Source organism: Leptopilina heterotoma, unplaced genomic scaffold (genome assembly GCF_015476425.1).
Source record: "Leptopilina heterotoma isolate Lh14 unplaced genomic scaffold, ASM1547642v1 Lhet_220, whole genome shotgun sequence".
Taxonomy (NCBI): Eukaryota; Metazoa; Arthropoda; class Insecta; order Hymenoptera; family Figitidae; genus Leptopilina; species Leptopilina heterotoma.
Window position 1 is genome coordinate 1,108,221 of NW_025110938.1, and position 25,291 is coordinate 1,133,511.

A 25,291-nucleotide genomic window follows, 5' to 3' on the forward strand; every position below is an offset into this window, starting at 1 on the left:
GATTTTAATGCCAAATTTGAAAACATTTGATTTTTCGAAAAAATTAATGAAAATTCTGTTGTAAATAATTGAATTTCTGTAAAATTTATATTTTTTTTTTTTTTGAAAATAATTGAATTTTGGTGTAGAATTTTATCAAAATTTTTGTTTAATAATTGAATTGTTTTGGGGAATTTTATTAAAATAGTAGAATATTGAAAATCATTAAATTATGAAAATTTTTTGGAAATTATTGAAATTTTAACATAAATTTTATTAAAATTTTCAAAAATAATTGAATTTTGTCAAAGAATTTTCCTATTCATTTATAAATATAATTGAAATGTTGACAATTTTTTTTAGATTTTTTGAAGATAATTGAATTTCTACGATGAATTTTATTAATTTTGAAAATAATTGAATTCTTGTGATGAATATTGTTATTTTTAAAATAGTTGAATTTCGCAATGAATTTTTTTTAATTATTGAAAATAATTGATTTTTTTTGAAGAATTTTATTAAAATAGTAGAATGGAGGAAAATTTTTGAAAATAATTGAAATTTTGATTAGAATTTTTCTTAATTTTTGAACATAATTGAATTTTTGCGAAGAATTTTATTACTTTTGAAAATAATTGAATTTCTGCATCTTTTTTGGAACATAAGTAAAACTGTTATTAAGATAATTTGAAGAATCTTATTCGAACTCATAAAACACTAATCAGAACTCATATAGAAATTTAAATTATGAAATGGACATAGGATTATAAATAAAATATTATGGTATACAACGTTTAACAAAAAAAAAAAAAAAAAAGAATAAGTAAAAATTACAGTCGCACTATTATTGTTGAGAAAGTAAATGGTTTTTAGACTGTGTATTATTATTGATAGTAAAGAAAAAAAATTAATGACATTTCCAGTCATTTACGCGGACTGGTGTGTAAGCATGTGGGCTTAAAGATCCATTTTCCATCTGTAGAATTCACGATTAAGTGCACACAGAAGACGAAATGTAACACTTGTCCATAGTTAAGAAAGCAGGAAGTTAGATTATAAAACCTATTCCTTAAGAGTTTTATTATTATAGTTTCAAGCAGTCAAGTTGCAACATCTTCCAAGTTTTAACCGTGAGACAATTATATTCAATTATTTATATTAAATAATTATTATTTATTATTTTTAAACGATTCAGAAATAATTACTAGTTCAAATCTTTCAAACGATCCGATAATTCCCTTTTATTGTTTTTGTTTTCAGTTTTTCTCTTATTTTACTCTCTAAATCTATTTTAGTCACTTTTGACTAATTAGAACAATTTTTTTGGTTTAATTTCTTTTAATTAGTTAACAATTGTCTAAAATTTGTCTAAACAATAATTTTCTATTTTTATACCATTATCCACCGTTCTGCTATTATTTTTGTTATTCTAAATTCCTTTGTTTTATTATTTATTTATTTATTAAGATATAAATAGTTTTTTAGACAAAGTATTTTTCACCTAAAATAGTTTTTAGTAAAAATTGCTATTCGTTAGAATTATTATCGGATTATAAACACACTTTTGCAACGCTTTTAAATCGTTAAATTGAAGTTAAAAATTCCCACCCTAGGGAATCGAACCCTCGACACGCGGGTGGAACATGCAAGCGCTTAACGACCACGACCACCGCGCATTCGAGAATATTTCTTCAGCCCAACGATGTAAAGTACCACATTTCTGCCAAAAATGTACATTTTTCAAAATATTACCACCAAGAACCAATTATTCGAAAACTGAAGATGAATTATAAGTGGAAAATTTTCATTAATAGAGAAAAATAAATCTTTTTCGGAGTGATACCATATATGGGGGGTTTAGCGCGGTATCTTTTGAAGTGCTACTGGCACGTTTACGGGAAATTAAGGTGTATATAATGGGGAGTGGGGGAGGGGCTTGAGGTAACAGCAATAACTTTTGCTATTTTGAGAATTCTAATTTTGGTACAAGTGATGCCATACTTCACTATAGCAGCACAAGCGGCGCACCATCACGAGAATTATTCTAACCGAGAAAATCTTGTTGCGCAGTCGCCTAAGCACATTGGCCACCTAAACTACCACTGCCTACCATCCCTTCAAGGTAAAACAAAATTTTGCATGAATTTGCATTTTTCTTTTCTTCACTTCCGAAAAGAAAGAAAGAAAAAAAAAATTATCTTTCAAATTCCCTCCCTCTTCACTCTTCACCCCTTTAAATTTAGTAAAATTTTAAAAAACTAAATAGAGTGAAGTTTATATTTACAAAAAAATCTTTTAATAAAAAGATTTTTCAATTGGTTTTTTTATTTCCGGGTTGAAAATTTAAAAAAAAAAGTTAGTGCTATAAGTGAGTGAAGAATTTTTTGAAAATTCAGAAGTGAAAATTCGTCGTACCATAAAAGGTTTGTGGGTTGTTTCCGCCTATGTTTAAAAATACTCGGCAACCATCGATGATTAGGTGGTAACATTTTCTAGTTTATTTTACACAATTTCTTCTATTTTTTTTTGTAAAAAATACTGTTGTCATTAAAAAATATTGTTGTATTTAAAAAATACTGTTGTATTTAAAAAATACTGTTGTATTTAAAAAACACTGTTGTTTGGTTTTTTAGTAAAAAAAAATGTTACTTTCTTCTTTAACAAAGTTTTATTTTTTTTTCTTTTATAAAAACAAGATTTCATTCCCTGGAAAATTCTCTTTGTTGGAATATAAAAGTTATTGTTTGAACATTTTGATAATAAATAAATAAAAATATTATGAATTAATTGATATTGGTAACAGAATAATAGAATTAAAGTAACCAAAGAACAAATAGCAGTATTAGCAAGACTAGTATAAAAATTATTAAAAAATTGATTGTAAAAATTGTTTAAATAAATTAGTTGAAAAATTTTAAACAAATAATTGTCTAAATGTTTCCTTTATCAAAACACTGACAGTGCTATTCGACTCAAAGTGGAAAATTACTAATTACTAATTACTAATTACTGATATAAAAAACTGTTATTTTAATTGTTTAAATAATTGTTTTCTATAAACAAATTCTTATCCTCAAGAAATTAATCGGTTTTATTTAAAATTTTCAAAAAGTCATCAATAAAGTATTTTTTGAGGATCGAATGACACTGTTAGTTTTTTCTATAGTCGAGCTACACGCAATTTGTTTAAATAATTGTTTAAACAATTAAAACAATTTTCTTAGAAAAATTTTTAAATATTTTTTAAAAATATTTTTTAACAATAGATTTGAAAGGTGATGTTTTTTAACATAAGCAAACTTTACAAATATTTTGTTTAAACAATTGCAACAAAACTTTGTTTTATTTCCAATTTTTTTTAGAAGTTAATTTAAATTTTAAATCTATTGCATTGTGTAAAAAGAAGAAAACTATTTTTTTTTACTGTTTAATGAAAAATTAAACTTCTTTTTGGTTTTTCATGATAAAAAAATTCTTTTAATTGTTTTTTACATGGGGGGGGGGGGATTTTTTAATTGTATTAGAAATGCCCCACGAATTCTGCAGCAAAATTACAAAAAAAGACGATAATGAAATTTACACGTAAATCTTTAAACGGAGCATGGGCCAAAATTGGTTTTTATTAAGACGTGATGAAAAGTGAATAAATATTTACTTTGCTTGAAATAATCCTTCCTCCTGGTTTTTCTATATAGTAAAACATCCGCGTGTGTCTTTCTTTATAAACGCGCGCTACATTTTTACATTTGACGGAATTGTGATAAACAGATTTACTCATCAAAACTAATTTTATGTTTTACCAAAATACACATATAATTTTCAAGGAGAATTATTATACATTTCAAAATTTTTCTCGAACAAAATAAAATTGATTTAAAAACATAAAACAAAAATAAAATCTTATTCTTTTCATTTATATAGACAAATTGCAATTATTTTTTAAATAAATAAATAAATTTAAAATAAAATTCACAATAGATCGAAGGAAAATTACTTCCTGTACTGACAATCAACTTGTTAGAAAACAAAATATTTTATAATATATATAAAATAGAAGGAAAGAAAGTTCAAAGCTTGTCAACTTTTTTCAGGCGTTGATGTCTTTCATTCATTTAATGAAATTAAGTAAATATCTATAGAAATTATAAATGTTACTTGTATAATTGAAGAAAAATGATAACCACGGCATAATTTTAATTATAAACATAAAAATATTAATATTTCATAATAATAATAAAAATATTAATAATAATATTAAAAATAATAATATTAGCAATAATATTTAATAACAATAATAATAGTAATAATAATACACTGAAAAAAAATTTATTTGATTCAAATAACCGATTAATTGACTATTATATCAATTAAATATTTAATTGAATCAAATAATATTTATTGGAGTCAATTAAATGGTATTTGAACCAATAATTTCAGTATTTGAAGCAAATATGAACTGAACCATTTAATTGACTCCAATAAATATTATTTGATTCAAGTAAATATTTAGTTAATAATAGTCAATTAATTGGTTATTTGAATCAAATAAATTTTTTTTTTCTGTGTAATAATAATAATAAAATAATAATAAGAATAATTTAAAAATTATTTTTACCAGGATTTTAACAATACTTCAAATAGATTGAAAATAATAATTATTAGGTACTAATTAATAATTTAAAGATAAATGAAAATTCCTTTCCGAATGTAAATTTTTTTTAAGAGATAAGTTCGATCATAATTAATAAACAATTAATAATTGCTGGTTTTTTTTTTTTTTAAAGAATCAAACCGAAAAAAATCTTTATTTAAAAAACTTTATCCAAAAATGAAATAATTTTAAAAAACTAATCACAATAATGAAAATTGTCAATAAACAATGTTTTGAAAAATTGATGTCAATTATTTTTAATTAGATAGAAATTATTTTTCCTGAATTATATAGAAATAAATGGTTGAAAGAATAAAGAAAAAAAAATTTCACGGTACGTTGAACTGCTTTGATGTGCTTTCTAATCGAGAATAATATATAGCGTATATAGATATATATATATAAATAAACCTTGAAGAATCTACAACCCCATTTTCAAGGTCGACGACAGCTGCAGAATTCATATAAAAATGCAATTTTTTTTTAATATTATTTTCCTTCTAATTTATACCATAGCCATAAATATTCCTAAAATTAAATTCAATTTTTCACACTCTCGACCCTCTCTCGACCTTTTTGGCTCCCATTTATATATCTTATATGTATATATATCTTATATATATATGAACACTTTTACTCTCGGCGTTCACTTTCATTACTAATTAAATCTTATCCAATATTTAAATTATTATCCTGATTTTTAATTTTTACACACTTTTAATAACTAATTTTCTTAATTTGATTTCTAATCTTTATTAATTAATAATAAAAAAGTGTTTTCTGTTAGAATTTTAACATTTTCATTAATTAATAATAAAAGAATTGTTTTCTGTTAAAATTTGAACAGTAGCTATAAAAAAAGGACGTCAGTGAAGTTCACAACGTTTATGATTCAACGATTGTAGGAAAAAAATATTTTCTACAAAAATTGTTTTCTACAGAAAACAATTTTTTTTTTGTTGACAAATTTTTATTTTTTGTATTGTAGATGAAGGAATATTGTTAGAAAAATGTTATAGCCAAAAATTCGAACAGAAGAAATTTTGTTTCTAACGAATCTTTTATTGTGAATGTTGTGAACTTCACGAATATAAAAAAAGACAATGTAAATTTTCTTTTTTTTTAAAAATGGGAATTATTTTAATGTTACTCGGAAGATAATAATAGCGGGAAAAAATGACAAAGAAGAAGAAGAAGACGAAGAAAGAAAGAAATGGGATGAACTTGAGCTGAAAGTTATCATTTTGCTCCTTGCTTTTTACGCCTTGAAAATGGATGTGTCACTTTGACGAAGCCAAAAATACATTTCGGAACTTGTGAGGTGTCATTATTTTTATTTTTTTCATTTATAGATGAAAATAAATTTGCTCCTCCTTGCAAAGAATTAGTATATAAACGTTATTCAATTTCCAGCTCATATTTACAAAATAAAAAAAAATAAAAATGGCGCACAACTCTTATCAAAAATTAAGAATTTCTTTGAATTTTTTTAAAAATAATTTAAATTAAAAATTTTGAAAGCAATTGAATTTTATGAAGAAGAATTTTATTAAAATTGTATTGAAAATAATTGGATTCCTGAAAAGAATTTTATTATATTTATAAAAATAATTTAATTCTTTCAATTTTTTGACGAATACATTTGAAAATTGCATTGAAAGTAATTTAATTTTCATATAGAATTTTTTAATGATATTTTGGGAATAATTGAATTATTTTTAGAGAATTTTACAGTTCTGTTGAAATTGAATTTTATGGAAATTTTTGAAAATAATTAAATTTTTTCGTGTAATTTTATTTAAATTACATTCAAAATAATTTAACTTCTGAAAAGAAGTTTAGTTGAATTGTTAAAATTGTTAAAAATAGTTGAATTGTTTCGAAGGATTTATTAAAATTTTAGAAAATTGAATTCTTTTGACAAATTTTATAAGAAATTAAGAAAAAAATTGATTCTTCCCTGAAATTTTATTGAATTATTTTTGTAAGGATTTTACTATTTATAAAAATAATTGAATTGTTCCGAAGAATTTATTAAAATTTTAGAAAATAATTGAATTTTATGTAAATATTTGAAAATAATTCAATTCTTTCGAGGAATTCTATTAAAATTGTTTGGAAAATAATTGAATTTCTGCAAAGAATTTTACTATTTATAAAAATAATTGAATTGTTTCGGAGGATTTATTAAGATTTTAGAAAATAATTGAATTTATTTGAAATGTATTAAAAATTTTTTTAAAAATGAATTCTCCCGAGGAATTCAATTAAAATTGTTTTGAAGATAATTAAATTCTTTCAAAAAGTTTTACTTTTTATAAAAATAATTGAATTGTTTCGAAGGATTTATTAAAATTTTAGGAAATAATTGAATTTTATGGAAATATTTAAAAATATTTGAATTATCCCGAAGAATTCAATTAAAATTGTTTGGAAAATAATTGAATTTCTGCAAAGAATTTTACTATTTATAAAAAGAATTAAATTATTGCGAAGAATTTTACTATTTATGAAAATAATTGAATTTTTTCGAAGGATTTATTAAAATTTTAGAAAATATTTGAATTCTTTTGTGAAATTTTGTTTAAAATAATTGAATTTTTGCAAAAAATTTAATTTTTTTTATCAAAATTTTACTATTTATAAAAATAGTTGAATTGTTTAGAAGGATTTATTATAAAATTTTAGAAAATATTTGAATTCTTTTGTGAAATTTTACTGTTAATAAAAATAATTGAATTGTTTCGAAGGATTTATTAAAATTTTAGAAAATATTTGAATTCTTTTGTGAAATTTGACTATTTATAAAAATAATTGAATTATTCCGAAGAATGTTATTATTAATATAAAAATAATTAAATTCTTGGGAAGAATTGTATTAAAATTTTTCGAAAATATAAACAATAATAATTAATTTTGTACTTAATGAGTGAATTTTGTTAAATTTTGATTATGAAATAGAAGACAGTGATAAGTTTAGTGGATTTAGTGGATTTGGGCACGTGGAATTTTTTGAATGCATAAACGTAAAGTGCGTTTGGAAAATTATCTATAGGGATTGGACGAAAATAGTTGCAGTGGCTACTATAATATAAATAGTATATGTACAACTCAATTTCGAATGCACTGACCACAATACTTGCTTCCTCTTCGTCCAAAGTGCAGTTTCGTCTTGGCTTGTGACCTGCTTTCCAATTTCTCTCTCATCCACCTACATGACATTCTCACAATTAAATCTCCCCCCTAGGGTGTGTGCATATGAATTCTCCTCTCATCTCATTCACTTTCATTTAAATCATTCTATTCAATACTCTTCAATTCTCATTTTTCAATTCATTTTTCTCTTTTACTTTCTAGACTTCGTCTTCTTCTTTGTCATTCGCATTTTAAATATTAAAAAAAGTTTTTAAAAACTGAAACATTAATTTTCTAAAAATTTATATTCTTTGCATTTAATAAAAAATTGCAGAGCTTTGTTTTTCTGTAAAATTCAAGTAGGACTACAATAAAAATAACTGGAAAGGATAATTTTTTTAACGCGTAAGTGGAAAAAAATAATTTATTGTTTCCAAAAATCCCCTTATGTAAAATTAGAAAACTTAATAAATTTCAAATGAATCCGGAACCAAAAGCTTCAAGGATAAAAATAGTTGAGAGTCGAATGACGTACTATCTATTAAGAGAGAAGGGAAATTTCGATGGCTAATCATTTTTTTTTTGCTCTATTTTTTTATTTGGTTTTCTTTTTTTTTCTTTTAAACTAGAGAGGCGTTACGTGGGTTTAAGTTTATTTCTTTATTCTTTCATTCTTCCGACGAAAAGAGTTCATTGACCAAGGCTCAAATGTAAAAGGCATATGACCTCTAAAAAGTTGTCAAACTCAAATTTGTAATTCAATTTGTCCAATTTGAATTTTCGACGAATTATTATTCAATGTCGTTATTTGAATTGTATTTTTAAGATTGTAATTTTTCAACTAATATGAAAATTCTTTAAAATTTATCAATCAATTTAAAAAATTTTTGTTCTTTTTAAATATCGATCACTTTGCAAAGAAAGTAAAAAAAGTGCTTTCAAATAAAGAACGAGAGTTAAAAAAATAAAATGGAACAAAGAATTTTAATAGTAATTACCACACACCTGGTTTACGTTCTGGTCTCGTTACTCATCCAAATTCGCCTGGTCTTCTGCATAAGACTAAATAGAACGCGGAAGGTCTGCCAAAATCTTTCACTGACACAAAGCCCATCAAAGTCAACTTTGCTTTTTGACCGTGACTCATTCCTATAAAAAAAAGACGTGACAAATTTTTTAATATATTATCCCTTCTTTATCTCTTAGAACTAAATTTACATACTATTTATTTACTACACTTGATGTACAAATTCTGTTAATTAAAAAAATTTCAATACAACTAAAAGTCGTAGTTTTCGTCACATGTAAAATATTGACTTGCCAAAAAATTATTAAATTATCTGACGAGCGCAGTTTTCAAAATATCTCACGTTTTTGAATGAAAAGATAAAAATACTCTGTAATTCTTGAAATTTTTCCATTCAGAAATAAATAAAATATTCCTTGAATTCCTTGATTTTTTTTTAGGAAATTCAAATTTTTGTTAATTAATTCCATTTTATCGAAATTGGCTTAAATGCTCTAATTAATTAGACGCGAGTCGCAATTTACATTGCAACATATTTTCGATTTGTTTACTTCGGGTTAAATTTCTATTTTAAACAAATTTATAGTTTTTTGCTATTTTACGAACTTTTCGACAAATTCAACAAATTTTTCCAAGAATAATATTTAATTTGTAAAATTTATAATTTTACAGGTGTCCCCGCATATCCAAGAAAATGTCGGAGTCACAAGGTAATGATTTTTAGCCTTCAACTACTTTTTATTAAAAAAAAGAATTTCTTGTGAAAATTTTGTCTAAAAATAACGACTTCTTATTTTCAGACGTTCAGTCCACAGAAAGCAAAGAAAACAGTGACTCTGAAGGTTCAAGACCAAGAAGCATTGCCGACGACAAAAAAGAATCTTCATACGATGGATACGAAACACCAAAATCAGGTTTAATATTATTTACTCTAAACTATTAGATGGAAGACTTTTTTTATCGAAAATTCCTAAAATTAATTTAATTTCCAGTTAATTTGAAACTATTATTTATTAAAAAAAAAATAAATTTGAAAAAGAAATTGTTAAATTCAAATTTTAACAATTTTTAAGCAAATTGAACGCAAATTCCAAAAATAAAGAACAATATATAGTTGCGCCGTCAGGTCTCGTCGGCTTTGGTAGAACGTCACATAAGACGAGTGACTTAAAATAAATCTCAAGAGAATCCCCGGTTTTAAATAAAACCGGGTTACCGACTCGCGTAACAAAACTCTCGAGATAAAATATCACCATCTCAAGTCCCCTATTTTTAATAATAATCCTTTATGCATCCAAAAAGTTTATTTTTGAGTATAAAATTAAAAAAAAATTTAAAACTCCATTTCTTTGTTAATTTCTGACTAAAAATAAAAATACCTACTTACGAGAGCAAGGAAAGAATAAAAAAACCCTGAACTTTACTTTCGGGAAGGAGAAATTTAACTTGGGCGACCCCCGGGGATTTAATTTCTATTCGTTAGAGAATGCAATCCAGCAACGTCCGCGGACTAGTAAAGAAATTCTTTCCCGTGGTCTTTTCAGAGTGCACAACGACGTCAAAGAGCGACGAACCGGAAAAGAATGTTGGCAACGACGACGATACAAACTTTGCGAAGCCCCCAACGGACACAACAACGGGGATGACAACCGATCAACAACAAAACCGTTCCGGTGAGTGCAATTTACTGCCAGTTCTTGTTGAGCGTCTACGATCAGCTTTGGAGCTCTCGTGCTCCAGTCGAAACAGTGAGGATCAATTGCCCCTCGAGGACTCGGGTGTCGACTCCGAAGAGGATCTTCGCAATTGGGCCTCGGGCCTCAATACTTTCGCCGATCAAACAACCGAGGCATCAAACAAACCGAAATTGGATCTCAAGTTTCTCGAGGATCTCCTCCTGTCGGACATTCAAACTGCCCTGGCTCGTCTCCAGGACACCTTGAAGCGCGTCGACATTGGCGTACTCACCAAATACAATTCCACTCTCGACCCCACCAACAAACTTCACCTCTTACGTCTCATTTCGAATCTTCTCGCAAAACTCAAAATACCCGAGGACGCCATCAAGCCTCAAAATCCAGAAGAAAAACCCCCCACGCCGAGGAGGAATCGCTCCGAACGGCATACGATCGGCGTCTCTAGTGAGGAACTCGCCCGCGCTAGAAAGTGGCTGGAGGAGCGGAACCCCCATTCTGAATTGGACTTTAAATGTAATCCGAGAAACACTCCGGCGAAAGCGGAAACTGCGGAAAAACAAAAGGAAGAAGGAGAATTCGGCAAAGGGGAAGTTTCGAACAAAGTGACGGAAGAGGACAACTCGATAGAGAAGCAGTTCGATCAGGTGCACGAGAAGTACATGAAAGACGCCATCAATCAACAACAGAGTCTGCAAAATAAAATCCGGGAGCCAAAGGATAATTTCGATAGACTCCTGGAACACGAGGACATTTACAGTGATCAACTTAGCAATCCGTTTTATCAACAACCCAGTGCTCCGAAATACAACAAATTCCTCGCGAAAAAGTCCCGATTAAAGAGAGCGAACACCATAGACATACCCAATTATCTCAAAGTCCATACAGAAACAAACGGTTGTATTTCCCTGCGAAGACCAATTGACATCAGTGACAAAGTACTTACAAACGGTGCCAGTGTGATTCCCTCCTTTCAACCAAAAACCGAAAACGATCGCAAGTTCCTCGCCCTCATTAACAAGAACAACGACACCGCTCCACCCGCAACGTCCGTTCCTTTCAAAAATTTCAGCTACCGTAAAAATTCAACAGCCGACAAAAACTGGAACAACCGTTTCTCAAACATAAAAACCGCTTTCGACAAACAAGACCAACAAGACGAAAAGACCGACAGTAAAAAGAAATCAATCGAAAACGAAATTGTCGGCTCTCTGAAACTATTCTACGGACCGACGAAGAAATCCAACGGATTTACCCACGCCCCAACGTCGCCTTTCCAAAAAATCGAAAAACTCCCCAAAATGGACCCACCTGCTTTTCTAAAACCTGGTTACATTCCCAGTGGAAGCAATTTACAAGCAAAAGTAAAAATTTTCGATCAGGAACAATCTCCCAAAAGTCCACCACCACCGCCGAGAACTAAATTAACAAGAAATGTTTTCCACGATGACGATATCACTGACAATGGTCACATCAATTATCAAACTTTCTGCAAACAATTTGCACCCAAAGGCACTAATCATTTAGAAAAAACCAGATCAAAGTTCACCGGGGATGATGTAAAAAACATCGCTAAATCACCCTTTGTTTCACACGAGAATGGACCGTTTCAAAAATCGAAACAAAAACTACTAAAAATGCAACAGGAGGAGGGTTACGAACCACAGAAACACTATCCCAAACAGTACGAGATTTATCCGGTGAATATTAATCCATCGATAGCGAATATTGGTCACCGTTACGACCATCGATCATCGGAGCAGAAAACAAGAAATCCGAAACGTTTCGAAAAGACGGACGACAACAGACGACGTGCTTTTAATAAATTTTACAACGAACCCGACCGCAGTTCAGTGGGTGTTCAAACTGGGATCGAAAGCTATCAGGACAAAAATAGATTCGTTAATCCCGAAGTCAGAAGAAAATCGAATCATGCTTCGGTACAGACCTCTGAACTTTATGATAATTACAAGAAAAATTTCCATTATCCAGAAAGTCAGGTCTACTATTCGGACAGGAGGAATTCTTCCGAAACCCCTACTACGAGTCCAGAAACTAAATTCGAGAATTTTAGAGTGGAAAATAGAATGCAAAAAGAACCTAAATCAAAGATGCTACCCGACTTACCGATGGTAGATCCTGTAAAAACGGATATAGTCAAAACAAGAATTGCAGATTCTAAAACGGTGGAACCTTTGAGAATATTCACGAACCTGCCTAAAGTTGCAAGTGACTCGTCAAAATTGTCAATAGACACAACGAGCTTATCGAATTCTTCTAATTTACCCATGGATACAAGACAATACATTGGATTATTAGACACTTCCTGGCCTATCGAACAAACCGGACCCCCAGTGCCGGAGCGGACAAACTACAATAATGTCCTTCTCCGAAACTACAAATCGGACCAAACGAGATCAAAAAGTTCCTATTACGATCAAGATGATAATCCTGTCTTTGTGCCTCCGATCCCAGTACGAAGCAACTCCTTCGACAAAATACGACACTACGAGGAGGATAACAAACCCACCGAAGGCGAATTCCCAAATTCGGAGCACATCGAAAATCAGGACATCAGTTCCGATGGAGTTGTCACAAGGTACGCTTCTGCAATTGCAACTGTCGCCTCAATGCCATACGTAGAACCTCAAAAACCAAAAGTTCCGCCCTATCCGGAAAAATTAGTAGACAACGAAGCAACTTTAGACGAAATCCAAAGACACAACCAACTTCAACAGAATTTGAGTCGAAGGATACAGGAAAATGCCAAGAGTCCTACTATTTCGCAAGAAATTCAACCTCGACAGGAACCTCCCAGAATACCTTACGAGCAGGAACGACGAGACTCCAAATCTCCTATGAGCCCTTCCTTTATTTTCGGCAACAAAGCAACGTTGCGTCATGGTTCCGATTCGGATAGCAGAAGAACACAGGAAAAAATAAGTATGTTTGAGGAAATTAACCACCCACCGGTAAAAAGACACTTCAGACCACTGAATGTACCCAGAACCGAGTTACACCCACCTAGGATTAATGTCGTAAACCCCTCAAAAGTGATACAACCAAAGTTCAAAATCGATCGATCTCCCATTGTCAGTAGCGTGAGTCCTGTCGACTCCAGTGACGAATACCTCATGTCCTGTGCCAATAAACCATCAAGAAACATAGTCCTAACAAAATCAGAGTCCTGGCACCAATTGGCAATGGCAAGAAACACCCTTCAAGTACCCCCAACCACCTCCACAGCTCTACTAAAACCTCCAAAACCAAAGTCCCCCTCATCATTGCGACTATCCAAACAATTCGAAGCCTCATCCTCATCAGACAATATCAAAAAAATGGAAGAACGAATCCAGAGATATTTCCAAGGTTCTGCTTGCGGTGAAGCAAAAAAAGAAACAAAAAACAAAAGAACAATGTCAATGAAGAAAAATTCAAATAGCCTTATGAGAAGTCATACAATGCCACATCTTTATGATGACAAAGGTTTTGATGAGAGCACCGATGTTGAGAAGGCGTTCGACAGTCTTTTTAAAGAAACAACCCGCACTGACAATCGTTACTAAAAATTTACGATTCGTCAATTATTATCGCGCTCATCAAAAAAATCGTATATTTTTATTTGATAAAACCAAAAAAAGTAAGTTAGAGCGTCTTTGCAAGAACTTTAATTAAAATTAACGAAATAAACAAAAAAAAGAAAATAACAACAAAAACTGCAGCGAGCAACGAATTGAGTCCGCGCTGAGTTTTAGATGCTGTGATAGCCGAAAGCCTATTTTTTATGTCGTGTCTGATGTGTGTTTCCGAAGCCATGGAGTAATGATGGACGTTAGTAAAAATCAAGGCAGACCCAAATAAAGCAGTGAGTTTTTTTTTCCAATCTCATTTTCTTGGGAATAATTCTTTTTTTTTCTTTTCTATTAGAAACTGCAAGTGCAACTAATTTTTAAATCTTCAATATCCCTCGTAACATTGGATTTAGAAAATAACAGGGGGCTTTGAAGAATACGATAAATACTAATGGCATTTTTTTAGAACCACCTCCCATGGAACTTAATCCTTTAGAAATATTCGAAATTTATGACTATTTTCCAAAATTGAAAGAAGACTTCATCTTTTGGGTCTAATGTTAGAAAAGCGCGTCTTTTATACACATTTCGAGGTTGCCACAAATATTTAATTTTGTTTTTTCCTGATTTCTAGACAAAATTTTGACTTTTTCCCTGAAGCTAAAGAATATTCTGATTCACTCTAAAAATTATTAGATACTCAAAAAGATGTTCTATTACATTTACAAAAATTTCTTTGATTATAAAATTATTCGAAAAAATAAATATTAATAAATAAATTAATAAAAAAAATAAATATTTAGCCATTATTTTTCCTTAGGAATTAAAATTCTTCAAAACATTCAAAATTCAAACCTTTTGAAATTAACAACTTATGGAAATTTTATTGTAAAACATGAAGATATTGATCACTCCGAGTCTTCGACTCGGAATGATCAATTTCTTCATGTTTTATAATAATTTAAATTACCATAAAATTTTTCAAAAAAAATTTAATAATATACAAAAATTCTAATAAAATCCTTCGCAAGAATTCAATTATTTTTACAAGTAGTAAAACTTCTCAAAAAAATTCAATTAGTTTGAAAAAAGTAATGAAATTCATCGTTGAAATTCAAATATTTTCAAAATCTACTATTTTAATAAAATTTCTCAAATGAATTCTATTATTTAAAAAAAAATGATAATAAAAATTCATTGCAAGAATTCAATTATTTACCTAAATAATAAAATTCTTCACAGGATTTAAATTATTTTGAATGCAATTTTAATAAAATTCTTCGCAAGAATTCAATTATTTTTACAAGTAGTAAAATTTCTCAAAAGAATTCAAGGATTAAAAAAAAAAGAAGTTATAAGATTTTAACATTTTTTATCATTTATCGAGAAATTTGATTAATATTGAAATTTTGCGATGAGTTTTATTATTTAATCCCTGAAAATAATTTTAATATTTATGAAGATAATTGAATAATTGCCAAGAATTTTATAAAATTTTTTTAAAAAATTGATTTTTTTCTTAAAAATTTATGAAAATTGTATTTTAAATAATTGAATTCCTGTGAAATTTTTATTATTTTAAAAAATAATGGAATGTTCGTGTAAGAATGCTATCAAAATTTTTTTTAAATAATTGAATTCTTTTGGGAAATTTTATTAACATAGCAGATACAATTAAAAATCATTAAATTAGAAGAAAAACTTTGAAAATAATTGAAATTTTGCCATGAATTTTATTAAAAATTTGGAAAACAATTGAATTTTGGAGAAGAATTTTGCTATTTATTAAAATAATTGAAATTTTGACAAGAATTTGAAAAAAATTTTTGAAAATAATTGAATTATTGTGATGAATATTGTTATTTATAAAAAATAATTGAATTCCTGAGAACAGTTTTATTATTTATCAAAATAATTGAATTATTGGGAAGAAATTTGTAAATAATTGAAATTTTGTCAGGAATTTTATTAAATTTTTAGAGAATAATTGAATTTCAGAGAAGAATTTTACTATTATTGAAGAGAATCAAAATTTGAACGAGAATTTCTTTAAATTTTTAAATATAATTGAATTTTTGTGAAGAATTTTGTTATTACTTTTGAAAAGTTTTTGCTTTTTGAAAATCCGTTCTGTTTCTTTAAAAATATTTTGGAACAGTTATTTTATACAGAACATTTTAAAGCAAAAAAAGAAAAATCGATTTTTTTGAAATCCTTGACCAGAAAAAATCCCCTTAGAAAAATAATTTACTTAGAGATGAATTGTATATAAAATTAGAATTTACTGAAATAAAAATTTTTGTTCAATGAAAATTCCTTCGTAAAAAAATTCCAACTGCTAATTTGGAAAATAGTCGTACATTAATTTTTACTGAAAATTACTAATTGTTATCGCAATTATGCAGTGAAGAGAAGAATTTTTCTAAAATTTGTATTAATTTTTCCTTTTATTCTCCCTTTCCCAACGAACCGCTTTCGTTATCATTCTTGCATTCTTTTACATTCATTTCACCGTTTGATTTAGATATTTATTATTTTCGCCTCATATTACCTGTCAATTAAATTTGTTTTATTGTTCCACTCACTTTCTTTTTGTCAATTTCCCCCATCCTCCTCTGACAATTTCTATCGTTTCTTATTTTACTTTATTTTTATAGTTTTTCCCCAGAGTACTTTTTCCTATTTTTAGAAAGCTTATTTGCATTCCTCCTCTTTATTTGAGAAAAAGGGGCTTTTATACTTAACGCCGGTTTCTTAAATGACAAAAATAAAATTTAACAAAAAAATAAAAATAAAAATAAAATGCGTTTTAAATTAACAATGTATTGTAGAATTTAGAAAGAGAATAAAAATTTATATATACACACAGGATGTCAGATTGTCTCAAGCACAAGGTTTTTGATGGAAGCGACTGCGAATTCAGAATTAAAATTCGAAATACTAGTACTACAGTATGTACCTAATTTTAAACCAAAAACAAATTTGTAATCTATTAATTTTCAATATTAACTGAATTTTTGTAATAGTCTTTACTTCGAGTATACTAATTATAATATTTAGATTAAATTTTATATAGATAGAAATTTAGAAATTATATTTAATCTAGAACTAAATCTATTGACTAACAAAGATAATAATCCGATAAAAATGAAAACTAAAATTCAGACACAACAGTAATTAAATAATCTATCTAGTATAAAAATTAAAAATAGAAGCATTTTTCTTTACTTCTTCTCTTTTCTTTAATAATCAAAGCATCTTTTTTCGAAGTGAAATTTTTTAGTAAAATTGAATAAAATTAGATTTTCACATCTTTTGAAATGTTTCACATATAATTTATCTCGTCATTGTCAAAAATAGCGCGAATCAGGTCAACATGTAATATTTATTCACAGAAATGCAGTTCCCATTTTATGAAAATTGTCTGCAATTTCCCAAGGACGCAATTCACCAATCTTGTCCTTCAATTATACAGCTTCGAAATTTACTTTTACATATCTCGCGAGATGATTGAATTAAAATGATTCCCCAACCGAAAAAGAAAATTGAATTAACCTTCTAATTTTAAACAAATTCATATAGTTTCTTTTAGTTTTTAATTTTTAAATTTAGTAAACCCATCTTCGAAACACGCACCACACGCAACAGATCAGACATTAATAGAAATTGCTTTGTTTTTTTCTTTCTTAGTTTAGGATAATAAAAAAATAAATAATAATAATAATAGTAATGATAATTTTGATAGATTAGATTTTGTTTTTTTTTCTTAACTAGTTTTATCAATTCCTTGCACATGAAATTTCTGTGCTTAATAAAACTACCATTATTTTAGTTTTACGATAAGAAATTAATCGAGCGTGTCTAATTGGTGCATGCGGACCCAGAGTTTTTTTTCACATAACTAAATTAATTTTCTTATTGAATGAATGAGAAATGGGTTTGAATTTAATAAAATAAAATGTTCAATTATTTCCAGCACCAAAGAAGCCCATGTCACCTTTTGCGAAATTTCGTCAACTAGACCGACAGAATAGTGCACCTCTTTCGCCAAGGTAAAGCTTTTTATTGGCAAAAAAAAAGAAACGATTGTAATATATTCCAATTCTGTAACTATTTTAGAGAACAAAAGAATAAGTTATAGAATAATTCCAGAAAAATACAGGAATTGTCGAGAATATTTTAAAAATTCTTTGTGAAGATCTCAAAAATTTAATAAGAACTGATAAATTTCAATGAAAATTGTTTTCTACGTTTCAATAAATAAAATAAATAAATTATGTACTAATTGACCCACTAAAATCGTCCGGACAATTTTTAAATATTCTCTTTTTAAAAAATATTTATAATAATTATTATATTATAAATAAAAATGTACCTTTTTTTACAGTACTCCAAAATCGCCGGGAAAGGAATTTCATTTCAAGTTTACGGACCCTGTTGTGCAGAACAATGCAGTTCAGATAAAGGAACGATTATTGGCATGGTGCCGTGCCAAAACCAAAGAATACGAGGTAATATAACTGCATCACGATGCGTATTTCCAGATAATTTTAATTTTCATTGTATTCCATTCTAAACTTCATCATTCCGTGGAACAATGCCATGTCATATCCATTTTTAGAAATATTCCTGAAACAAAAATAAAACATATTCATATTAGTAAAAATAATAAAAATTGCTGATTCTTTTTTTTTGAATCCAGAACGTTCAGCTAGATAATTTCTCGACAAGCTGGAGCAATGGATTAGCATTCTGTGCCCTACTTCATCATTTTAGGCCGGAAGCTTTCGATTACCATAGCCTTCGTCCTGAAGACCGAAGAAAAAATTTTCAGTTGGCTTTCGAAAAAGCTGAGTACGTTGAATTTTTTATTCATTATTTTTATTTTCATTTATTTATTATTTTTTATTCAAAATCTACCGACAGTAATCAACTTTAAAAATATTTGTTATAAAACATGAAGAAGTCAATCACTCCGAGTCGAAGTTGACTTCTTCATAATCTTCATGTGATCGATTTCTTCATGTCTTTATAATAATTAACGATAATAACCCAGAGATAAAATTATTATTTTACATAAGAATATTGTGACTCTTAACTTCTTCGAAAGTATTTCCATCATTTAAATTCAATTATTATTTTCTAGAATTTTTAACTAAATTTCTTTTTTAAATCAATTATTATTTAAAACAACGAAAAATTAAAATTTCCAAAGATTTTCATTTGAAACCTTTTCAAAATTCAATTATTTCTAAAAATTGCTATTATTAGTATATATAACTTCTCCAAAATTTAATTATTATCTAAAACTTTATCTACAATTAATTTTTAAATCAATTTTTATTAGAAAATAGTTGAATTTTATAAAAAATTTTGAAAATAATTAAAAACTTTTTGAAGAATTTTATTAACATTTTTAAAAATAATTGAATTCCTGAGAAGAATTTCAATAATAATTTATAAAAATAATTGAAATTTTGACAAGAATTTTATTAAAATTTTTGACAATAATTAACAAATTTTGAATATAATTTAATTCTTTTGACGAATTTTAATAAAATTTTAAATAATAATTACAATTTTCGAGGAATTCGATTAAAATTGTATTAAAAATAATTAAAATTCTGCTATGAGTTTTATTATTTATGAAAATAATCAAATTACTGAGAAGAAAGTTATAAAAAAATTTTAAATAATTGAATTTCTGTGAAATTTTTATTATTTATGAAAATAATTAAATGTTTGAGTACAATTTTATTAGAATTGTTTATAAATAATTGAATTCTTTTACGTAATTTTATTTTAAATAGGTAGTAGATATTGAAAATCATTGAAATTAGGAAAATTTTTGAAAATAATTGAAATTTTGACAAGAATTTGATTAAAATTTTCTTTAAGTAATTAAATTCTTTTGCAAAAGTATATAAAATAGTAAATATTAAAAATCATTGAATTAAGGAAAATTTTAGAAAATAATTGAAATTTTGACAAAAAGTTTATTAAAATTTTTGAAAATAATTGAATTTCTACGAAGAATTTTATTATTTTTAAAAATAATTGATTTTTATCAACAAATTTTTAAATAATTGAATTTTTTTACGGATTTCAATAAAATTTTTAGGATTATTACATTTTTTGCGGAATTCGATTAAAATTTCACTAAAAGGAATTTATAAAAATAATTGAATTCTTAAAATGATTTTTATTATTTAAAAAAATAATTAAATTCCTAGAAAGAATTTTATTATTTATAAAGATAATTGAAATTTTGACCAGAATTTAATTATTTAAATACAAAAGTAAATTATTTATTGAATAATTGAATGTTTCTTAAATTTTAATTCTTATAAAGAATTTTATTAACAAATTTTTAAATAATTGAATTCTTTTGACGAATTTTAATAAAAAATTTTAAAATAGTTACCTACATTTGTCGAGGAATTTGATTAAAATTGTATTGAAAATAATTGAAATTCTGCGATGAGTTTTATTATTTCTAAAAATAATTGAATTATTGAGAAAAAATAAAATTTTAAAAATTGCTAATTTTATTTAAAAAGTCGACTGAGAAGTCAGCCGCGCGCGAATTGTTGCCAGTTTTTATTTAATCGAATAAAAATTGTTAACAAAATATAGAAAAATATCGGGAAAAGATTGAAAAGAGTATGTTAATGATTTTTTTCTTTCGTTGTTGAAAGAAAAAAAGTTGTTGAACCTAATTTTGTTAGGAAATTTAATATTTCGTTTTCTTCTTTTTTTGACAGTGAAATCGCAGGGATCGCGCCACTTTTAGATGTCGAGGACATGGTTATGATGCGTCGTCCAGATTGGAAATGCGTTTTTACTTACGTCCAATCGATTTATCGTCGCTTCAAGGACGAGGATTAGGCGATCGGCGCACGTTGTTTTTATTATTGCACTCGTTTTTGTTATTATGTATTATTATTATTACTATTATTGGACTTCAGCGCAGTATAAAGAAGATACGATTGGAGCTTATATTTTATATTTCTAGCGTGAAATTATATGTACTGCAAGATATAATATATATATATATATGTTTATATATTTACAATGACGATAAGTCTTTTATTGCCATTCATTTACACTTTTCTTTACATTTCAAGTTAGAAATAGAAAAAAATTTATATTAAAAATAAGTATTCAATATTACGAATACAATTATTTATTTATTAAGCGTGTCTTCGTAATATTAAATAGAAAAAGAATGATTATTTTATCTAAATAATGCACATTTACACACATACACACACTGAATTGCGCATTTCTAACTACGAGTTTGTATTTTAAGATTTTTACATTTAAACATTAGCTAGTCACATATCTATTTTTTTCTTATATTAAAACAAAAGAAAATGTTAAACATAAAACTGGTATCAAATGATGACTGTCTTTAGAGAGGAAAAATATTTTTCCGCACTTGGAAAATCGACAAAAAACGAAAACAAAAGAAACTTGCAAACAAAAAAAATGCGTGTCAATTGTTGATTTGTGAAATCTTAAAATACTGTTACTCTTATTCATGTTAATTTCTTTATAAGTGGACCAACATTAGTCTTCAGCCTTATCGATGATTAATTAATAATATTAAACAAAATAGAATACTCAATTTTAAAAAAAATATCTTATGATTTATCAAGTCACAGCACACTGTCGTCTAGCGAATTATTTATGTCGTTTCGATCATCGCCAATTACCTCCTGAAAAGATGAAAAAGAACAATTCATTATTTGATTCAAGATCAATTTAATTATTCTAACTTCCTTGAATTAAATTAATTTAATTACAATTTTTAATTAATTAATTTCTTTAGTTATAAAGTGAAGAAAAAAAAGAAATGAAAAGAAAAATACCTGCAAAACTTCTACAAGTGCACGCGTCTCGTGCAACATTTCCTGGCAGAGGCGATATTCTTCCTCCATTTTCTGTAAACGTTCCGTTAAATCCCTATTCTCTTCTAAAGCATCTTCTAAAGCTACTCGTCTTCGTTCTGCTATAACCTCCCAATAATTTTCACTAGGTCCAGCTGAAAGAAGTTATAATTAATATTCAAGTTAAATTTGTAATTTAAAAGTACAAAAATTATTTTTCGAAATATTCTTTCTATATACCTTCGGACATTAAATCTTTGGCTTCAATTTTTATTTTTCTATCTCGAGCTGTTTGTATTCCTTTATCTTTCAGTGTGATTTTCTTTCGTTTGTCAGTTTTTCCGCTATCGTTTTTCACTTCAATTCTCCCCTTAGTAGACATCTCACTGGAAAGTTATTTGAATTAGTTTCGAAAATTAGAAAAAATAAGAAAACTTTTGCTATATTTTTTTTTATATAGACGGACTAAACAACAAATAAATTTTTTAATTTTATAAACTAGCAAATGATACGCGCGGAAAGGCAGTATTACATTTATTATTATTTTGTAAATTAAAAAATGTTATATTTTCAAGAATCATTTAAATTCGAAAAAATTTAATTAATCAATTTTTGAATGATTACAGATTCATAATTTAAAGAATTCACTTATTAAATAAATAATATTAAATATTCTTGCTTATTATTATGCAAAATTTTTAATAAAAATTTTGCAAGAATTTCATTATTCTCATAAATAATAATATTTTTTAGAGCAATTAAATTATTTTCAATACCATTTTAAAAAAATTTCTCGAAAGAATACAATTACTTTTAAAAATATTAATTTAATTCGATTATTTTCAAGAATTTTAATATAAATTCAATTATTTTCGCCAATTTCGATGAAATTCTTTTTATTTAAAGAAATGATTGTTTTCAAAAGTTTCAAAAAAATTCCTTCACAAAATTCAATTATTTCCAAAAATTCAGATAAAATTCTTCAAAATAATTTAATTATGTTTATAAAATGTAAAAAATCTTGGCAAGAATTCAATTACTTTTGTAAATAATAAAATTCTTCTGAAAAATTCAATTATTTTCAATACAATTTTAATAAAATTTCTCAAACAGTTTCAATTGTAATAAAATTTTTATTTTTTACAACTGTTCTTAAAAGTTTTAAATAAATTTTTTTGTATATTTCAATTATTTTCAAAATTTTAAATTAAAACTATGTTCGAAAATTACATTGTTTTTACGAAATTTAATGAAATTCTAAAAATTGTAATTATTTACAAAAACTCTCATAAAACTGTTTGAAAGAATTTAATTTTCTATTAATAATTTTAATATAATTAAATAGGAAAATTAATAATTACAATTAATAATAAACACGATTATTTCAAAAACTTAAAAGAAAATCTTCATAAAATTCAATTACTTTCAAAATTTTCAGTAAATAATATTTTTAAAAAACTCCATTATTTTCAAGAAAATTGAAATAAATTTGTCAAAACAATTCAATTATTTTAAAGAATTTTTAATACAATTTTAACTACATTTTCTCGAAAGAATTCAATTATTGAAGAAAATGTTGATAAAATTATTGAAATGAATTCAATTATTTTTAAAATTTTTAATAAATACTTTGCAAGAATTATTAATTTTAAGATTGAAAACATTTAAAAAGAAAAAATTCAAATTTAATAAAATTATCCTTGGAGGACACTTAAAATATTTAAAATAATAAAAATATAAATTGTGTGAAATCAAAATAAATGAAAATTTATATTCAATTAATTGAACTGACTTATAAATTAATTTAAAAAATAAATAATAAATTGCTAATATGGATGAGATAGAACCTGAATGATTAAAAATGATAATTTCTCTTTACTTACTCCTTAATTACTTCTTTAATTGTTTCCTTCAGTAAAACACTGGATCTAAGTGTTCTTCCACCACCGACTAAATTTTCTTTGTCTGTGGCTGCTGGCTGCAAAGTGTGCAGAGATTTTCTCACTTTGTCCTGAAGATTAGGAATTTTTATGCATTTTAAATATACTTCTATTTTCTTCTTCATCTTCTGTTAAAACTATTCTTCAAGAAAATGATTCAAACTGTTTTTTTTTCAAACATAAAATAGAATTCATCGTCTGGTCCATAAAAATACATTTTCCAGACAAAATCTTCAGATCTTCAAAAAGATAAAAATTTTCGGAGTCGAAAAATCCGAAATTTCATTTTCAAATATATAACAATGCAAAAAGAGGCGAAAAAAAGCATAAATAGTAGTTCAAATTAAAAATAAGTAAAATTAATATTAAGAATAATAATTATTATTGCTTTCAGTATTTAAAAATGAATACGATTAAAGATAACGCCAAAAATATAATGATACCTTCAGTAATAGTTTCTGAAGTAAATTCGAATTTAATGACAATTTTCTTTTGTCAAATATAAACAAATCGTCAGTAACTATTTCATTAGGTGTTAAAATTACATAATAAAATGTTTTGAAGTCATGCAAAGAGAACAATGAGGAAAATAAAACATAAATTACCCGCGGTTACCGAAAAAAATTATTCGATTCTTATCGTGCATAAAAAACTAACCTCCAAATTTCCTTGAATAATATAGAAATATTTATAATTACTTGGTTGTTTTTATCTATTATTATATCACAGAAAATAAAATACAGCTGACAATATTAACGGTCGTATTATTTCAAATCGCGGGAAAGTCGTTATGGTAAACATAACCTCAAAAAAAAAACTTGTCAATGTCAAGAATTTTAGAGTTTTGTGACAGAAGTTTATAGAAACAATACAATAAAATGAAAAAATACAATCACCGCTTACTAAATATTATTGAAAATCAATTTGAATTCTTTTATTTGACATTGAATTTACTTACGTTTGTAGTGTCGATTTTGATGGGAGCAACTTTCGTGGCACCTCCGGGTTTCATGACTCTTGACCTTGGACAAAAACTACACGAATAAGATAAAGATTCTTCCTTAGCACTTTCTCAACACAATCTCACGTTGTTTTAGTTAGGAATAACTAATTTATTTATTTGATTTGTATTCAATTGTACTTTATAATTCACTTTTGGGAGGAAAGATTTTGTTTACACAAATGACGCAATGAATAAATTTCCGTTGGCGGTTTTCCAGATAAAGTCATTTCCGGAAGTTGAAGCGACACAGCGGAGAAAATTGAAAACTAAAAGTGTCAAATTTTCGATTTACAAACAGATTTTAAGTAAGTATATTATAATAATAAATTAAAACTGTTAATTTAATAATTAACAATAAAATACTGTTATAAAGATAAAAGGATTTATCTTTCTTTGGG

At 26.6% G+C, this 25,291-nt stretch overlaps 4 protein-coding genes across 7 annotated transcripts in view; 2 read left to right on the forward strand and 2 right to left on the reverse strand.

Moving 5' to 3' along the window:
• Positions 1–18,569, reverse strand: part of LOC122502131 (dual oxidase maturation factor 1) — a 46,139-nt gene extending 27,570 nt beyond the window's left edge. Inside the window, exons 1-2 of the mRNA XM_043612037.1 lie at positions 18,434–18,569; positions 8,771–8,914 (exon numbers count right to left, since the gene is read on the reverse strand). The gene's annotated coding sequence lies outside the window, so the exon portion shown is untranslated. The remainder of the gene's footprint in view (positions 1–8,770; positions 8,915–18,433) is intronic.
• Positions 1,011–21,136, forward strand: LOC122502132 (smoothelin-like protein 1). Of its 4 annotated transcripts, none has more exons than XM_043612040.1 (8): positions 1,011–1,109; positions 9,465–9,502; positions 9,593–9,706; positions 10,337–10,465; positions 18,035–18,110; positions 18,446–18,569; positions 18,761–18,912; positions 20,823–21,136. In XM_043612040.1, the coding sequence occupies exons 2-8, from the start codon at positions 9,487–9,489 to the stop codon at positions 20,944–20,946; spliced, it is 735 nt and encodes a 244-aa protein (XP_043467975.1). In that variant the 5' UTR covers positions 1,011–1,109; positions 9,465–9,486; the 3' UTR covers positions 20,947–21,136. The 4 variants fall into 4 exon arrangements, with proteins under 4 accessions (XP_043467975.1, XP_043467974.1, XP_043467977.1 ...); XM_043612039.1 differs by lacking the exon at positions 1,011–1,109 and adding an exon at positions 1,980–2,101; XM_043612041.1 differs by lacking the exon at positions 1,011–1,109 and adding an exon at positions 2,312–2,402.
• On the forward strand, positions 10,472–17,009 carry LOC122502129. The gene is made up of 2 exons (XM_043612034.1): positions 10,472–14,351; positions 16,928–17,009. Exon 1 carries the CDS (start codon positions 11,149–11,151, stop codon positions 14,050–14,052), a length of 2,904 nt encoding a protein of 967 aa, XP_043467969.1. The 5' UTR covers positions 10,472–11,148; the 3' UTR covers positions 14,053–14,351; positions 16,928–17,009.
• Positions 21,115–25,117, reverse strand: LOC122502133 (geminin). The gene is made up of 5 exons (XM_043612043.1): positions 24,849–25,117; positions 23,834–23,961; positions 22,191–22,336; positions 21,933–22,105; positions 21,115–21,779 (listed from the first exon to the last, which is right to left on the reverse strand). The coding sequence occupies exons 1-5, from the start codon at positions 24,900–24,902 to the stop codon at positions 21,720–21,722; spliced, it is 561 nt and encodes a 186-aa protein (XP_043467978.1). The 5' UTR covers positions 24,903–25,117; the 3' UTR covers positions 21,115–21,719.
• Positions 25,118–25,291: the final 174 nt, after the last annotated feature.

Coding starts and splice junctions, on each gene's coding strand:
- LOC122502132 (XM_043612040.1), top strand. Junction 10,466..18,034: donor TCAACAACAAAACCGTTCCG/GTGAGTGCAATT, acceptor AATTATTTCCAG/CACCAAAGAAGCCCATGTCA. Junction 18,570..18,760: donor CCAAAACCAAAGAATACGAG/GTAATATAACTG, acceptor TTTTGAATCCAG/AACGTTCAGCTAGATAATTT.
- LOC122502129 (XM_043612034.1), top strand. CDS start 11,149: ATGAAAGACGCCATCAATCAACAACAGAGTCTGCAAAATAAAATCCGG.
- LOC122502133 (XM_043612043.1), bottom strand. CDS start 24,902: ATGAAACCCGGAGGTGCCACGAAAGTTGCTCCCATCAAAATCGACACT. Junction 23,962..24,848: donor TCAAAATCGACACTACAAAC/GTAAGTAAATTC, acceptor CCTAATCTTCAG/GACAAAGTGAGAAAATCTCT. Junction 22,337..23,833: donor ATTAAAGAAGTAATTAAGGA/GTAAGTAAAGAG, acceptor ATAACTTTCCAG/TGAGATGTCTACTAAGGGGA.